Here is a 17,190-nt window from a genome sequence, read left to right on the forward strand (position 1 = left end):
GTGCATCAGCTAGAGTAATGAAACACTGTTTAGTTCCAACTGCAAAGCCAGTGTGTATTTATGTCTGGAACATTAAATGGAATTGTCAGTTAGACTTCAACATTTCTGCGGTATTCACACTTTGGAGGCTCTTAATTTTTAATTTCTGACATTTATTCTGTCTCAGTATCTTCAGCATGTCACTGTGACTACTGTGGTGCATCTGTCAGTCCTCATGCAAATGGTTTGTTTTTGTAGGAATTAGCTGTGGGCTTCAGAGCTGGTTCCAGTGGTTGTATGACTATAAAATGAGGTTTATTTCCATCCCACAGTTGGATTTGATGACTATGGTTCAGAATGTGACGGCATCCGCATCACAGCCTTCCTCGATGCAGGACAAGACAACCTGACTCCTCTTGGAAGGCTAGAGAAGTATGCCTTCAGTGAGAACGTCTTCAACAGGTAAGTGGAGCCCAGTGGTTAGGCTGTAAACACTCTCTTTTTCACTCTGAAATACAGAAAAATGCTACATATGAGACAGATAATAGGATGTTCTTTAGTAGTTTTGGGGTTATGAGGATATTTGTTAGTCTATATAGTGTAGTGTTAATACACAGTGATGCATATTATAGAACAGAAAACCTGTGTTTTTCGTCATGTTTAAGCTTGATCGGCAAAAGCTTGGACGAGAGCTCTGATTACATTTCATTAGCTTTCTTGACAGCTGCTTCAGCTGTTGGTAGCTTGCTGTCAGAGATGAAATGATTCAACACTTGAAGCAGGAACTGAGGTTGACAGTAAAGGTATCTCTAGAATAACCTGACGTGCCAGATGGCTTTTTACACAGAACCATCTGGGAAGTCGTCCTCGGAAACTGTTTAGAAAAGGGCAGAACTTGCAAAAGTACTTGGTAGGTGATTGGATGAATCATGTGTCTATCACAGGCTCACTTCAACCAATCAGATCAACAAACCATGTGAGGTTGTAGGACTTTTGCTCAAGCCAGTTGGTAGAAGAGCGAAAAAACATCTTTTCTGTCAAGACAAGCCTTTAGTGCTGTTGCTCTTTTTTCAATAAAGAAATACTCTCCTGTTCTGATAGAACTGATGCCATAGCAGCATCTACGCCAACCTCTTTAGGAACATTGTTGTTTTCAAATGAGCAGTAGCTTCTCTCGCCACACCTGTAGCTGCCCTCATAAGATTCTCATTGGTCCGAAACTACTGTGGTTCAGTCACAAGCTCATAACTTGAAGTCTGGCATTCTTGGCTTCTGTGATCTTGTGTGATCCCAGCTGTCACACAAGGTAATTTGCACAAAGCCTAGATTGCAGGAGTCACAAATGTATGGTTACCCATAAAAAAAAAAAAAGATGCAAGAATCCTGCTTTGATCAGCTCCTGTTTTCTTTGTTACCATGGCTGTGTCAAGTTTGCCAAGTTTGTGGAAAGCCAGAAAATGTTTTTTGTGACCCTGACTTCTAAACTGTGATATAAACTTTACCTGCAGTTGGGTAGACATGTCCTTATGTTGATTTGTGTGGAAAGCGTCATGTCACCACCAGTGGGTCTTAGCAACAAGGAAACATCTGGAACCTTGTGGAAATTATTATCAAGGAAACATCTGGCCAATGTTACAGAGGTGTCACTTCTTGTAGAGAGAGTGGGGACAACATGTAGCCAGGACTTAAGGAGGAATTAAATGTGTTCAATGATAATTTAGCTTTTATACCAACTTCAATGAATGTTTTTAGTCTGCTGTCTTTTCTCATGCTGTGTAAACAAAGTGTGTTATTTGCACTGTCAAAAGAAAGTTGGATTGATTTTTAGATTGTTCAGTTATTTCACTGATATTCCACTGATTGCAAAGAAATCATTGCTAAAAGGTTTTATAGCTCAAATACGTCATTATGTTGCACAGTGATGCATTGTTGTTATTTGATGTTCTTTTCCTCATATTCATTAAGACGTGAGATTAACATATTGCCCAATCTCAAGTCATCCATAGAGGTGTTTTTTTCACAGTCGTCTGGACGACTGTCTGCATTCCTGTGTATTTACTAATCACATACCTGCTTGAACTCAGAAGCCATGGGTGGATGGTATCTGTCTGAACATGGCATTGGCTTGACAGTGCTAATCCTAGATTTGTTTTTAACTGAAGACAAAGTTTGGTTTATGTATATTTTTTGTGAGGTTTTTTTTTTTTTGGATGATGTGGCACACCCTGCATAGTAAACAGTAAAAACCTGTTAGTGCATTTTAAAGCCCTTAGGGTGTGCTTTTTGATTAGTTTGAACACTGTGGCTCTGCAAACATTTAATACTGCTCTGTTGTCCACACACAAACATGTTTAGTTCCTGTCTTCATGCTTTTCATGCTCAGCTTGGCAGGGTTCAAGCCCCCCCTGTCATTTCCAAGTACATGTGTGTGTAATGTACTTGACAGCTCTGTCAGTGCTGTGTGTTACGCTGTTTGCATTCAGCACTTGTAGGTATTGGCAGGCTGTCTACTAACTTGATGCTCCTGTTGCTTTCTAGGCAGATCGTGGCTCGTGGCCTGCTTGATGTGCTTCGAGAGTTCAGTGACAATGAAAATGACTTTATCAGTGTCATGGAGACAGTTGCCAGAATGTCAGAAGATGGAGGTAGATGCATTTTCTGTTTCATCCACTTAGTTGTCATGTCTCTAGATAACTCTGCGCTTCGTAACTGGTTTCTTTCTCTTCTTTCTTCTGTAAAATTTTTAAAATTTCCTACATTAAACACAATTAAAGATTCAGGTTTTGCATAGTTGCGAGCACATAACACTTATGCTGTAATGCACACATGATCTGTTTGTGCATTAAGCTTATACTTAATTGTGTTATTCAGAGCCCACAGTGCGAGCTGAGCTGATGGAGCAGGTCCCCAACATTGCCATGTTCTTACATGAGAGTCGGCCCAACTTCCCAGCAGCTTTCTCAAGATACTTGGTACCCATTGTAGTCCGGTATCTCACTGATCCAAATAACCAGGTAGGTTTAAAAATTTCTATTTTTTTTTTTTTAAACAATGAAAACAACAGTCCCTACTGGTCAAGAAGGCCAAGCAGTACTTTTTTGTAATGTTAATTTTCGGAGAGCTTTTTTCTTTTTCTCTTTTTTTTTTTTTAGGAAATAAATGACAGAAAAAAAACAGTTCGCTTGTCAGATTCATTTACTCTAAGAGTTATAAAACTGGTTTTTAACATCCTTCCATTTTTTCCAGGTGCGGAAGACCAGCCAGGCTGCGCTGCTTGTTCTGTTGGAGCAAGGCCTTATCTCTAAAGCTGATATGGAGACCAAAGTTTGTCCAGTTCTCCTTGAACTCACAGAACCCAGCAGTGATGATGACTACAAAATCGAAGCAGTTGCTGTAAGAAACCCATATTATAGTTTTTTTAAACAAGAGATTGAATAAAAATGGTCTCTCATTTATTACCAAGGAAATTGGCTTGAATGTAATAAAGCTGAAAACCATATGTTACTAGACAAACTACACAGTGTGGTTGGTGGATCAGCTGTTAAATCAATACAAGTGCATTGCTGGCAGAGAGGTGCAGTGGGTTTCTTTGCTTTACTGTGATCATTCAGTTTCTTTTATTGGATCCACTCACCACGTCTAAAATTTAAAAATGGTTTCTATTTTGATGGAACACGATTGAAATTTGAATTGAATAAACTGCAATTTGTCATGTGTTATTGAACTTTAAGGTATAAAAAAATGCATTTAGTGCATTAATGAATTAAAATCATTTGCAGTACCCATTTTAATTTAAAGGCTCAAAGTTGAAGATGATTTATTTATATTCTCATGTTTATAATATATTTAGGTGTTATTTATTCACTTCCTCATAATGCTCTCCATATGTCTCCTCTGGCAGATCATGTGTAAAGTTGTCACCATGTTGAGCAAAGACACAGTGGAGCATCTCTTGCTGCCACGCTTCTGTGACCTCTGCAGTGATGCCAGACTCTTTCAAGTTCGCAAGGTAACAACCTCCAAACCATTTTCATCTCCACCAAATGTCATTACTTTATTACTTATGATTATAAGCGTACATGATTGTCTATTTCAGGCTGCAGTCACGACTGAGCCGTGATTTGAGCTTGAGTTTAATTGCGTTCCCTCAGGATAAATTCAATAACACTGCGAATCAGCCTTAATTGTGTTTTGCTCATCACCTTAGCCTACACTGCACTGTTGTTTTCTGTGAGGAATGTTAATTCCTGGCATAACTGGTGCCAGTTCAGGAAGAGTATTTAGCAGTTGCAAAGGGTGTCAACCCTTATGAATAATTTTTTGAGCTCTTCTGCTGTTTTGATTGTGAGTTTTTTTCAGTTTTTGTTTAACTCTTCTTTTCTCTGAAGCTGAACTTTGAAGTTCATGAAATTTTTTTAACTGTTAAAATCACGATAGTTAAGTGTAGCTTCACTGATGGAACTCCAGAAATGCCAGAATGTTGGGGACTTTTCTTTTTACATGGAAATGGGATTCACGTGGTCATGTAAAAATGAATGGGGGAAAAAAATTGGAAACCACCCTCAAGACATCCCACAAGACAAATGCACATGGCTCATGTTGCCAGGTGACCGTAGCATACAGAAGTGAAGATCATATAAAAGTCCTTTATGAAACAGTCTATGTAATGATAATGTTGTTAGAATTATTAATATTCCTATTAATATTATTGGAATTTCAGTCCTTTTGAAACACCAGTATATCTTATGTAATAAACATGATATATTATTCATCAAGCACTTAAACCTTGCATTCATTGTTTTGTTTGTATTATATATTACAGGTCTGTGCAGCCAATTTTGGAGAGTTTTGTTCTATCGTTGGTCAGGAGGCAACAGAAAAACTACTGGTGAGAAGCCCCAAGACTTTTTTTTTTTTCTTTGACTGAAAAATCAGAACGCACAACCACATTTATATCTTCATTAAGTGACATGAAAGTTTAGCATTGGTGTCGTTCAAAAGTTTCCTGGTGGAACTCTTATAACAGTCTATCAAGTCAGCTGTGTGTGATTGCAGTGTAGTAAAAGTGCTGACATGTGACTTCACTATGCCCAATAACACACTGTCCTTTCGGCTAATAGGATCCCTGCACTGTTCAAACAATCAATATAAGTCATTCTGACATGGTTTTGTTTTTAGATGCCCAAGTTCTTTGACCTGTGCTCAGACAGTCTGTGGGGCATCAGGAAAGCCTGTGCTGAGTGCTTCATGATGGTCTCCAATTCCACCTCCCCAGAGGTGCGACGTGCAAAATTGTCCCCCCTGTTCATCAGCCTCATCAGTGACCAGTCTCGCTGGGTAAGACACCGACACACAGGAAGAATTGTGATTCATATGCTTGCATAGAATTACAAGCACATTGATGTGTAACTTCCTCTGTACGATGATGAAAATACAGCAGTTGTTGCTTAGACGTAGAATCTAGAAGTATTTTTCCTCACCGCTGTATGTATCTTCTTGTTCCTGATTTTAAGCTATGAGCTCATCTTCATTTAGATTCAATTCGTTTTGCCTTTTGTGGAGTCATTTGTACAGTTTTTTTCTTTCATACTGTTTGGTAAAATGTTAAAATAAGAAACTAGCATTTTAAAATTTAAAAAGGGTTAGTCATACAGATAAAAAAAATCTTTATTGGTGAAAAACAAGTGGTGGGCAACTGATGAGAAGCTGAGGATCACAGGAAATGTTGCACCACTTCACTGACAATTTTGTATGCTTTTAAATTGTGTGAAAAAATGCTTATCAGTGGGGTTTGTAACTTGAAGGATGTCAGTGTTTTCGTTTTGAAGGGTCTGCAGATGAAAGCCTAATCTGTACTTTCCACATCCATGTGGGTCCACATGGAGGCCAAAATTTATGACCACATGGACAGTTTGCACCGAGGAACATGTGTGATCTTGTCTGTGTATGCAGACACCCGGTGTACTATAAACACAACTGCCTGCAGTCCTGCTGTTTGTAACTGTGTACTGTTTTGGACTGTATGTAGCCCTTAAAATGTTGCCCCATGCAAATTATCCCCCTCACGAACATGTGAAAAACCTGACCAAATGAAGACGAGCTCTAATGTTCTGAAAAGTCTCTGTTGTCGTTACGAAACTGACAGATTCCACTCTGCCATATTTTTAGGTGCGACAGGCTGCCTTTCAGTCTCTGGGGCGTTTCATCTCCACCTTTGCCAATCCATCCAGCACAGGCCTTCACTTCAGAGAGGACGGCACCCTACCAGATGTCCCCAGGTGTACATTGGACAGGTAAGACCAACTAACATGTATTTACAGCTGTTGGTTTTTTTGATTAATAATGTGCCTCTTTTCAGTTTGTTCAAATAATACTGGACTCTTTTTTTGTGTGTGTGTCTCAGTAGGTCAAACTTCGGCTGAAATCGTATTATTTCCTTTAGCAAATATTTATGTTTGGCACTAATTATAGCAATATGCCATGGCACTATAGGAATATGGGTTTGTGTTGGCACAGACACAGTGTTGCATCAGTGAGTCCTGCTCATAACTCACTGTGTGTGATCAGGTCATACTAGTTTTTTTTCCTTTTGTTTAAAGATGTATCTGCAGAAACATGGAAATGAAAGGAAATTAAGTTGACACACGTGTTTTCCTTGAAACAGGCTACCTAGAAAGTCAAGTTACTTTAGTTGAGGTGTAAAATTTACCCTGAAATGCTTTCATTTGCACTTTGACTATGTTTGATCTATTTTGACTTATGGTTCAAGGTTTGTTTCTGTTCAAACCAATGCTTAGATTATGCTGTTTTAGATGTAAGGATTTATACATTTCCTATATTCCTATAAATTTTGTTGTTCTCATTTCAGCGACTGCTCCCTGAACTCTCTGAACTGCTCGGACATCAGTGGCTGCCACACAGAAAGAACCATCACTCACACACCTCCCAATCAGGATGGCCGTGCCACACCGTCCCCAGAGCATGTGTTGACAGCTGACAGCGAGGAAATGCACAACTATGATGACAACCACACTTCTGTTCCCAGAGAGATGCACAGCGACTTCTCCCACACAGTCTCAAACAGCAACGCTATCCCTACAACTACAAACAACGCTAAGAACACAAAAGACATGGAGCACACAGACGAGAACTTTAATTCTTTCCACTACTGGAGATCTCCTTTACCAGACATCAGCGGGGAACTGGAGATGCTAAATTGTCAGACATCAGTGGAAGTGATAGAGAAGGAGGAAAAGAAAGAGGAGGAGGAACCTGAAGATAATTGTCCTGATTCCAAGTCCAGCCCAAGCAAAGCTACCAGCGACCAGATCCAGAAGGTCTTAGACTGCTTGCAACCACACATGGATGACCCTGATGTGCAAGGTGGGTGTACAGAGCCAGAATATGTGCAATTAGCTGCAGACTTTGGTCAGTGTGTTGCCATGTAGATTGAGTTGTGTGTGTGTGAATTTACCTCCAGCTCAAGTGCAGGTGTTATCAGCAGCTCTGAAGGCAGCCCAGCTCGACAGCCCAGCAGATGAAAGCCCGCCAGACGACAGCCCGACTGAACCCCAGCCAGAAGAGCAGCCTGAAAGCAACGCAGACAGCCCGTCTGTGGAGAGCAGATCTGTAGAGGTTCAGTCAGAGAGTGAAGAGTCTCCCACAGAAGAGGAGCAAATGATGGAGACTCCCCCACTTGTAGAGTCGAGCCCTGTTCAGGAGCAAGGAGATGAAGAGACGCAGACCGAGCCCCTGGAGGACCAGGAAGAGTCTCGTCCTGACTCCCCTGTTCTAGTACGATACGGTTCTTGTCTTTGCAGTGCTGTGTTATATAGGTTGAACTCAGTAACCTTACTGGACTTGAGCTGGATTTATACTTGGCACAGGGGGTTAATAGGAGTTCTGCACCATAGGTTTTGATTTCCATCACATTTTTTCAGCGGAACTCCAACCAGTGAAAAAAAGAGGACAATAAGACGTGCAGAAATTTAGGAAGTTAGTTTACTTTGTGATATAGAGCCATGTTGGGCTGTTCACATCCTCACAGAATTGGATTGGAGGATGGAGCTACATCCAGATTACTTGTGTCTGTACTGAATAGGAGACTGCTGCCATGAAATTCGTTCACTTTGTTATAGAGCAGCAGTTGCAGTGAGCAGGTCTTTGCTAAGTGTGTGTTCGAGGAAGGCTCTGTAACTGCAGCAATGCCCCTTAACACACAGCTATAAATCCAGCTTTAGGGCTTGGGCATCTACAGAGACAAGTCATTTTAGCACCTGTAATGTGTAGCCTGTTTGCTTGTTCCCTAATTGTGTGTGTGGATTCGTCTTTCCTCAGGAGTCTGAACTAATTGAGAGTGTGGAGGAGGAGGGAAGGGAAGACTCTGCTCACAGCCCAGTGCCTGAGGATAAGCCTAAGATCCAGGTTAGTCAGCACTCCGATCACACATCCTGGAAGTATTGATCAGAACCTTATAGTTGGTATTGATTGGCACAAACATGGATTACTAGATGCCTTCCCTGTGCATCTCCCAGTCTTTGATCATCAAACTCATGCTAATATCTTGCTCTGTCTCCAGAATGTCATCCCCCAGCAGCTGCTGGATCAGTACCTCTCTATGACGGACCCAGCCCGGGCCCAAACGGTGGACACAGAGATAGCCAAACACTGTGCCTTCAGCCTGCCGGGGGTAGCGCTCACTCTGGGACGACAGAACTGGCACTGCCTCAAGGACACATATGAAACCCTCGCTACTGATGTGCAGGTAGGCAGAGAAATGGGAAATTGCGAGGGTAACGTGGGCTTAATTTTGCTGTTCCATTCCAAAATGAGTGATAAGTCACACTCTGGACGTAAAACTCAGTATAAAATGTTTCTGCTTAAGGATAAGTTGTTTGGACTTTGGAGACATTTTTGCTATATAGTTACAACAAAAAACTAAACTAATTTACTGGTTCAGAATTTGGTCATCTTGAAGTAGTCTACCTAACAGCGTTGTAGTAATGTGATACTTTGTAGGAAAATGATAAACAAACACCTGTGGTAGCAGAGGTTAGCGCTTTAGAGAAGACCCTGCAGTGCATTATAGATAAACAGCCAAAGTAAAAGGCATTTTCAGTGGATGGTGATTGAGATCTATTAATCGACTTTACCCCTCCTCCTGGTTTTATTGTTTGCAGTCTCTGGAAATGAACTTTACTCTAAAGATCTGCCACAAAGTCTTTCTTTATGATTGCTTTGTTGTTGTTGCCAAAGCTGAATCATATATGTATAGTTTTACTCAAGAAAACAAAATAGATGATCTGAAGTTTACAGATGTAACACTGTAAAGGTACACTCCATTAGAACATACATGCACAAACACAAAACGTTTGACCAAAGTAGAGTGATTGAGGAGACTGGTGTGTTTTGTCTTTGGTTGTGATAAGGATATATATATATATTGTCAAGCCAAGAGAGCTGCTGCTTGCCCTCAGTTGTGTGGAGGAGTAATTCTGGATTTATGACGCTGGCTGGAGGAATGAATCTCTTATTTGGGAATACTGGATGCACTCAGCGAGGGATTGAAGCTCTGTCTCACATCACAGTGAGAACACAGTGTCTCTTCTGTTTGCAGCCATGTTTCTCTGTGTGGTCTGAGTCTGTACACCATCAATGCTTTCTTAAACTTTATATCAGCTATCATGCTGTGATCTGGGGTCAGTGTATAGCTGCAGTTTAGGGCCAAAGAATAGTTGATTGTGTGTTGTGTTATAGGCAATTTATTCCTATAGGTCAGATTGTTTCTGTTTGAGTGTGTATAATTTGGTTTGGTTGGAATCTGTGGCAGTTTAATGTTGTCACGATGCTCCTCAGTGTTTGTCTCAGGTTCTTCCTGGCTTTTGAGAGCTTGGTAGTGAAGTGAGTGAGGGTTTCTCTCAACCACGCGATAATAAGAAACCCATCCACGGCAACGTGCATGATTTTTTTGTGATGCTCTTGGCTTGACTTGAGTAACATAGCACTTGTATAAATGTGTTGCTTGAGGATGTGAGAAAGAGAGGAAATGTACCAGGGGGAACATTGCTTCACTTCACAGCAGCAGAGACGATGTGACAGCACTCGGTCACGCTGTTGCTCATTACTTCATCACAGCACTGAATGGCCCTGTCAGCATGACAGCATTGCACTGTGCAACTGTGGACTTAGATCAGTCATTGGAGGGGGTTCAGATAAATGGCATGTCTTTCAATAATTTCATTTTGCAGTTTAGTTTTCCTGCATTACCAGTATGTATAAATCAATCAATTTATTTTCCTATTTGAGAAGTGACTTAAGAGGATTTCTTTTAGCCAAGACACCTTGTTCGTGGCTGGTATTGTAATCCTTTCCTCTCTCTTTTCTTCCTGTTATCACACTCTCAGTGGAAGGTGCGGCGTACGCTGGCTTTCTCCATCCATGAGCTGGCAGTCATTCTGGGAGACCAACTGACGGCGGCTGATCTGGTGCCCATTTTCAACGGTTTCCTCAAAGACCTCGACGAGGTCCGCATTGGTGTGCTCAAACACCTCTATGACTTCCTCAAGGTGAGATTTTTCGTGTCTATACTGCTGAACCAAGCGTGACAGCATTTTTCAGCAATACTATTGTTGTGATAGTTAACAAAAAAGGACTCACAGCTCCATTAAGATTCAAGTGCACTGTATTTCAGCATTTGTGATTTCCAGTTGAAGAATAAAATCACAGTTGCATTGATTGCTTTGCTTGTAATACTATATAAGCTTCATATGCATTTTCTTGTTGCAGCTGTTGCACGCAGACAAAAGGAGAGAATATCTGTATCAGCTCCAGGAGTTCATGGTGACGGACAACAGTCGAAACTGGAGATTCAGATATGAGCTGGCGGAGTACGTCTTCTTTTCCTCTTTCAATTCAGAAATAATTGCATTTACACTTTAACAGACTCTCTTATCCAGACTGACCAATCCAAATACTAGAATGCTAGAATTATGTATGTGGATTAGATTAACGTAGCCTGCGTCATCAACAAAATTCCTTCCTAATTTCGACCTATAATAGAATATTCAAAATGTCAGTTAATTTAATTGTGTTGTTTGTATTTACTGTATTGTACTACTATATACAGGAACGTTTGTATTACCCTCCTGCTTGCCTGGCTGAAGTGCTGTCTCTGTATGTCCCCTGCAGGCAGTTGATCTTGATCATAGAGTTGTACAGCCACTACGACGTTTATGACTACCTCAGACAGATTGCGCTCACACTCTGCTCTGACAAAGTGTCAGAGGTCAGGTGGATCTCGTACAAACTGGTAAGTGCACAGTGTTCAATCTGGCTTTTTGGCGGGTGGAGGGAACATCTGGTGAGGAAAAAATGTTGCCAACTTGTGACACATGGTTAGGTCAGCAAAAACAGTGGAAAATGCAAGACAAATGAGAACTGAATCATGCTGATGAATGATGATCAGTGTTGTGTGTCTTTGATAATTGTTTTATCTTTTCATTTATCTCAGAAAGAAAGCTAATAAGCCAATCTCTCTCTGTGTTGAACTACTTCTTCAAAAGCAGATGGCAGTGTTTTCATTATAGCTGCTGTAGGTAGCAGCTCATCTTTTCATCTCATATTTTTTTTACTTTGTTACGCAACCCCATAACTAATGTCTGCCTCTGAACTTAATACACATTTTTGAAACATTTTTAACCACTTTCCCTCGTGCTCTCAGGTTGTAGAGATCCTCCAGAAGCTGTATGCATGTGGGGCCGACGATCTGGGCCTGAACTTCATCAACGAGCTCACCGTCAGGTTCTGCCACTGTCCCAAGTGGGTGGGGCGGCAGGCATTTGCCTTCATCTGCCAGGTCTGTAGTGCTTACCTCACATGACTTAGCAGGACATGGTGGAACAGCGACTCCTGCGTAGTGTCTTTACCTGTTTTTAAACTGCATAGATATACTGTAGCTGTGTACCTTTCTGATGTTTGTCTGAGCTGCCGTTTGCTAAATAGCAATAGCAGGAGGGGCAAAGCAAGTTTTCACCCAATTTATGGTTCTTGGAACATTTTTAATTTCATTTCGTTTGACTTTCTCACTAAAAACATACTTTTAAGGTTTAAGATTCTTCATTTAAAGTAGTCAGTAAGTGGTTTGGTAGGTGTTTTTATGTTTCCTTGTGTCTTCTGCAGGCTGTAGTGGAGGAGGACTGCATGCCCATGGAGCAGTTCAGCCAGCACCTCTTGCCCAGCCTGCTCAGCCTGTCCTCGGACCCAGTGGCCAATGTCCGTGTACTGGTAGCCAAGGCTCTACGACAGAGTGTCATGGAGAAAGGTAAAATGCAACTAAATGATTGATGTCTTTTCAGATTAAGACTGCAATACTCTGTACTTTTATTATCGCCAACAAATCCCTTGAAAAGACAGAATAGGCAATGTGTTCCTAAGTCTGTCCTAAGTCTAGCTTCCCTATCCTTTGGCTCTTATTGAAGATGTAAATTTGTTGTGTTTTTAACGATTTTAAAACAGATGCTAAAACAGCAGAGCTGTGTAACTGTTACCCGAAAAGGAGTAAATCTGAATTTGTTGGGACTATTTTTGCAGCAGAAAGATGGTGATGTGGAACCTACTAACCTATAATCTACATTATGTGTCCTATGTTTATTGTAAAGGAGGATCACGTCACGCAGTGTAACCGTGTGGCTCACTAATAGTTTAATGTCTAACAGTGGAGGTCTATGGCTTTGGATGACACTATTGATTAGTATGATGGATTCATATGGTGCGTTTGATCTTTGCATGGAATATGCTGACAATAAGAATCATCTAGATTCTAGATGATTCTTTTTGTCAGCAATCATGTTCATCCTAGATTCTAGAACGAACATGATCGGCCCCCTCTCTGTATTACACCCATCCCGTTCCATATTGCTGGAAGGTTTTTCCTCTAACTGAGTCATGTGTTTTGTGCGCAGCATACTTCAAGGAGCCTGGCTGTGCCTACTCTGACGAGCTGGAAGAGACTGTGATGGCTCTGCAGTCCGACAAGGACCGGGACGTCCGCTTCTTTGCCAGCCTGGACCCCAACAAAGGCTTGATGGACACGGCTCCCTTGATTTAGCCTCAGCTCCTGAGTCCCATTGCAGCCCAACTGCCTGTCTACCTACCTGTCTGTCTGACTGATGCACAGTCAGCGTAACCTGCAACACCAGCACCTGACCAGATCTCCAACCACTCGCCTGCTGGGCAGACCTGCACCAACAACCACTTGATGAATCATGTCAGATGATCAGAAAACAGTATAAAAGTATGAGCATGCTCAAACAACACAACCCAGTCTCTGGTTGGGCACTACATAGCGCACATTGCATTCACAACACAAGATGCATACTTCTCAGTGTCAGAAAATGAGCAGGACTCAGAGGTTAGCTGCACCACTTTGTGGGAGCATTTTACGCCTGAACTTTTCCCCACCCTCCTCCACACTAACACTGACTCAATCCTTCCCCAATCAGACTTGTAAAACTACGACGGTCTCTCTCTCTCTCCAAAGCTAATTGTAAGCTTGATATGAAATTGATGAATTGATTTTTTTTTTTTTCCTCAACGCTTCTTTTTGTGGATTTCTTAACGAACAAGCGGGCGACGCCTGCCTGACTCTGACGTGTGCACTAACTCAGGGGGACTCATCTGAACCTAAACAGCATTATTAGCTCACATGATAAACAGCAGCTCCTGGATCCCTGGTGAAAAAACTCCAGCTGTCTGAGCAACAGACCAGCCAAACCAAGTAGCTCCGCTGGTGTCTCTCGCCTCATTTCCTCTAAATGCCTGTGTTGTCTCAGACGCCCTTTTTGTCTTCTGAGATGTCCTCTGAGTTATTGTCTGTTTCCCTTCTTCCGTCTCTGATTCACTCTCGTCTTCATGGGCCAATGAAACCACTACTGCACAGAAGGAACGGTGATTCTGCCACTCAGCGTAACTCTTAATCAAAACCATATCTTAACGTTTTTTAAAGAACACCTAAATAAACTGTTGCCCCCCCACCCACACACACACACCTTGTGTCTGTTTACCAAAAATGTGACACAACGCGTCTCCCGAATGGCAGGAGACCAATGAAATACCTCCGTGTGGACACGAGTGGCCAGTGTGGCGTACATGTAGAGACATCCTCGGTTTAAACAGGCACTGAATGTCCTCAATAGGTGATTTCTTTTTGAGCGGTTTTGTGGTGTTGACCTAAACATCTTAATAAGGGCTCATGATGAAGTGACACAGGGTGTGACGTAAAGAGGAAGAAAGCAAGCACACTGCTGGAATATGCATGTCTCCCCCCTCATCCTTCCCCCCACCCCTTGTGTATAGCCTATTCCAATTCCTTAAAGGTGACCTCCTGATGTTGAATTATGTGACCATGGTAGCTTTCAGTGGATCTGACTGACCAGTTGTACAGTAGGATGTAGGAACGGCTGTGTTACGAAACTGAAAGACAGCTGATCATGATTTCCCTGTCTTGGTGGAATGACTTAAAGTATGAGGTTTCTCAAAACTTCTTTGTACAGCTTAAACCTGTGGAAAACAGTATGTGTTAATGGAACCAAGGCCAGTTTAGTCGGGTTTTCACCCATCGAGATGTGTGTGAATATTGGGAGCAGCCACCAAGTCACTTTTTGTAGTCTTTCGAGCTCGTTGGTTTTTCCTCGTCTGTCTTTTTTTTTTTTTTTTTTTTTTTGAACATAGACATAACTTGAGAACTGAAGCTGATTGTGGTGTGTGCTGTGCATCTCAAGTCTTTCTTCCTTCGAAAGGAGAGCTCACTGCGGTAATGGCGGTGTCTACTCATCTCGTCTGTCTGCAATTTGTGTCCATCTCATTTTTTATGTAGTAGAACAGTTAATATATACATTTTATGAAAATTATTTTTCTTTTCAATTATGCACCACTGTTCAAAGATTTTATATCCTAACTTTACAAAATTTACAACCTTTGTAATATTCAATGGTTTCTTTTAAAAAGACATTTTATGTAATGTTATTTTTAGTATTCTGTAATTAAAATGATGAAAATAATATGTTGTGAAGTTTTGTTTTGTAGTTTTTTTATCGACCACCGCGGTTCAGTCAGCTGTGATACAGACGGAGCAGCGTGATAATGGAAAACACTTTTCTAATTTCATCTGCACGGTAATGACTGCACACAAAGTCAACGGCAAACAGTTGTGTAGGTAGGTTATTGCTGGCAAACTTTTTAATTAAAACACATCAGCGTTGAGGCAGATAATAGGAACCCTTTCTTGTATTTCACATTTATAAATGTGCTACAGCATCTAGTTTTCCTTTCCTCTAGAACTGCAACAAAAAGTCAAATTGGCAATGTTTGATAATCGATTAATTTTATTTTTTTCAGCAAAAATTCCAAATATTGTTTACACCTTCTCCAGTGAGCATTGGCTGCTTTTCTGTTTTATATTATGTGTAAACCCAATTGTAAATAGCAGCCTCAAATAGTTCTAACAGATTATGCTGATCATCTGCCAGATTTCTCAATCGATTAACAGTTTGGTCCACAAAATGTCTGGAAATAAATGAAAGATGTCTTTCACCAGTTGAGCTCAAAGTGACCTCCTCAGGTTGCTTGTCTTGTCCCCCCAAGAACATAAAATCCAAAGATGCTCTGGTTACTATCACTTAAGACAAAGATAAACACAAATCTTCACATATGAAAAGCAAATTTTGGGCATGTTTAATTGAAAAGTGATTTAAATGATAAACTCATAATCATTGCTGATTAATATCGATCAGCTAATCAGTTCAGCTTTACTTTTCTCCCATTCTCTCCATGACTTTCTCTGGTGTTGTCTTGCTGACCATGTCCCTGCAGCACCAGTGCAGCAGATGAACATTCTTAACTCTTGTCCCTCAGGCTCATCTCCTCTTGAAGAGCAGCAGCTTACGGTCCCAGGCGGTGCTGCCGAAGCTCCGGATGAGCTCCATGCCACAGTGTCTCTCCAGGTGCTCCCTGGCATGTTCCGCTACGTCCCCGCGGATCTTCAGGGTCTTGAAGTGTTCAAAGTCCGAGCGGCCCAGCTTCCTCAGCCGCCGGGCTGCAGAGCGGTAGCACTTCCAGGGCTGTGCCTCCAGCAACAGGTGCTGGCTGATGGAAGCCAGGCGAGAGAGCAGCTGCAGCAGGCCGGAGTCTCCGTGGTTTAGGTGGACCCACATGGTGACAGCCAGGCATAGACACAGGTGGAAGTGGGAGCTGTCATGCTGGCTGAGATACTTCTGCAGCTGGTGAGTGTCTTTAATGATGTCCAGGGGGATGAAGGAGATGCTGTTTGGCAGAGGGTTGGTCTGTTGAGCCCGCTGAATGAGGATCTCATCCAAGTCGAAGCCCAGGAGATTCACTTTGCTGCTCTGAGACTCTTCCTCACACACAGGCTCCTCCACCAGATGCTTGTAAAAGGCTACACTCAGTTCCTGCCATTCACAGGAGGAAGAAGAGAGAGGACAGCTTTAACTACAAAACATTTTTCTTCTGTGGACAGACACTGTTCAAAAGGAACTTTATTTACAATTATAGTCAGAATCATAAGAGGAGCCCAAAATGTAACAGGCTGCATCACCATGCTGGATCCATATTGTCAAGTTTCATTTTAAAAACACTGTTTCGAGAGAGTGTACACGTCTCTGTCTCACAGCCACATACCCCTGAATTACATCCCACGTCCAGGACCAGTGTGGTCTGATGACCGTCGCCGTAGCCTAAATCCTGAAGGAGTGTGGCCGGAATCAGACTCAAGCGGTTCTCCGGAGGATTGAAGGTGTAGTAGTTTATAAAGTTGCCGTAAGGAGCTGCTCCTGGATCATTTATTTCATCAACAGCATCGTTATCTATCGAGCATGTTGCCATTGTACTGTGTACGCCTCCAAAATACTTCCGGGTGGAAAACAGGGCCAGCTGCGACTGCTCCGCTCGTGGTTAGTTTTTACTCAGTTAATAAAAGTTTTGTCTTTTAATTTAACTAAAAAGGGAGAGGGGTAGGTATTTCAATGTCTCCTTGATGGTAGATATAACATAGAAAATTGTTAACACAGGTTTTTTTCTGCCACCAGTAACCATAGTAACGATTATCATGTTCAGAGTTGCTTGCTTGCGGGTTAACGGTTTCAAATGCGGTTTAACGGTTTCAAATGCAGTAACACTAGAGTGAGAAGTAACAATACA

General features: G+C 41.7%; 2 protein-coding genes across 3 annotated transcripts in view; one reads left to right on the forward strand and one right to left on the reverse strand.

Annotated features, from left to right (window-relative positions):
- ppp4r1l (protein phosphatase 4, regulatory subunit 1-like) overlaps positions 1–15,029 on the forward strand; it is a 17,028-nt gene extending 1,999 nt beyond the window's left edge. For both annotated transcript variants that reach the window (XM_041950010.1, XM_041950001.1), the window contains 18 exons: positions 312–441; positions 2,518–2,624; positions 2,851–2,993; positions 3,226–3,372; positions 3,881–3,988; positions 4,802–4,867; positions 5,158–5,316; positions 6,148–6,272; positions 6,848–7,362; positions 7,460–7,773; positions 8,317–8,403; positions 8,558–8,743; positions 10,383–10,544; positions 10,765–10,865; positions 11,167–11,287; positions 11,699–11,833; positions 12,157–12,298; positions 12,939–15,029. In XM_041950010.1, the coding sequence (XP_041805944.1) occupies positions 312–441; positions 2,518–2,624; positions 2,851–2,993; positions 3,226–3,372; positions 3,881–3,988; positions 4,802–4,867; positions 5,158–5,316; positions 6,148–6,272; positions 6,848–7,362; positions 7,460–7,773; positions 8,317–8,403; positions 8,558–8,743; positions 10,383–10,544; positions 10,765–10,865; positions 11,167–11,287; positions 11,699–11,833; positions 12,157–12,298; positions 12,939–13,084 (2,894 nt within the window). In that variant the 3' untranslated portion in view covers positions 13,085–15,029. The remainder of the gene's footprint in view (positions 1–311; positions 442–2,517; positions 2,625–2,850; positions 2,994–3,225; positions 3,373–3,880; positions 3,989–4,801; positions 4,868–5,157; positions 5,317–6,147; positions 6,273–6,847; positions 7,363–7,459; positions 7,774–8,316; positions 8,404–8,557; positions 8,744–10,382; positions 10,545–10,764; positions 10,866–11,166; positions 11,288–11,698; positions 11,834–12,156; positions 12,299–12,938) is intronic.
- A 284-nt stretch (positions 15,030–15,313) lies between these two features.
- Positions 15,314–16,899, reverse strand: LOC121623618 (pre-miRNA 5'-monophosphate methyltransferase). Its single transcript, XM_041960966.1, has 2 exons — positions 16,672–16,899; positions 15,314–16,442 (listed from the first exon to the last, which is right to left on the reverse strand). The coding sequence occupies exons 1-2, from the start codon at positions 16,873–16,875 to the stop codon at positions 15,891–15,893; spliced, it is 756 nt and encodes a 251-aa protein (XP_041816900.1). The 5' UTR covers positions 16,876–16,899; the 3' UTR covers positions 15,314–15,890.
- Between the last annotated feature and the right edge of the window lie 291 nt (positions 16,900–17,190).

This window comes from Chelmon rostratus, chromosome 2, assembly GCF_017976325.1.
Source record: "Chelmon rostratus isolate fCheRos1 chromosome 2, fCheRos1.pri, whole genome shotgun sequence".
NCBI lineage: Eukaryota > Metazoa > Chordata > Actinopteri > Chaetodontiformes > Chaetodontidae > Chelmon > Chelmon rostratus.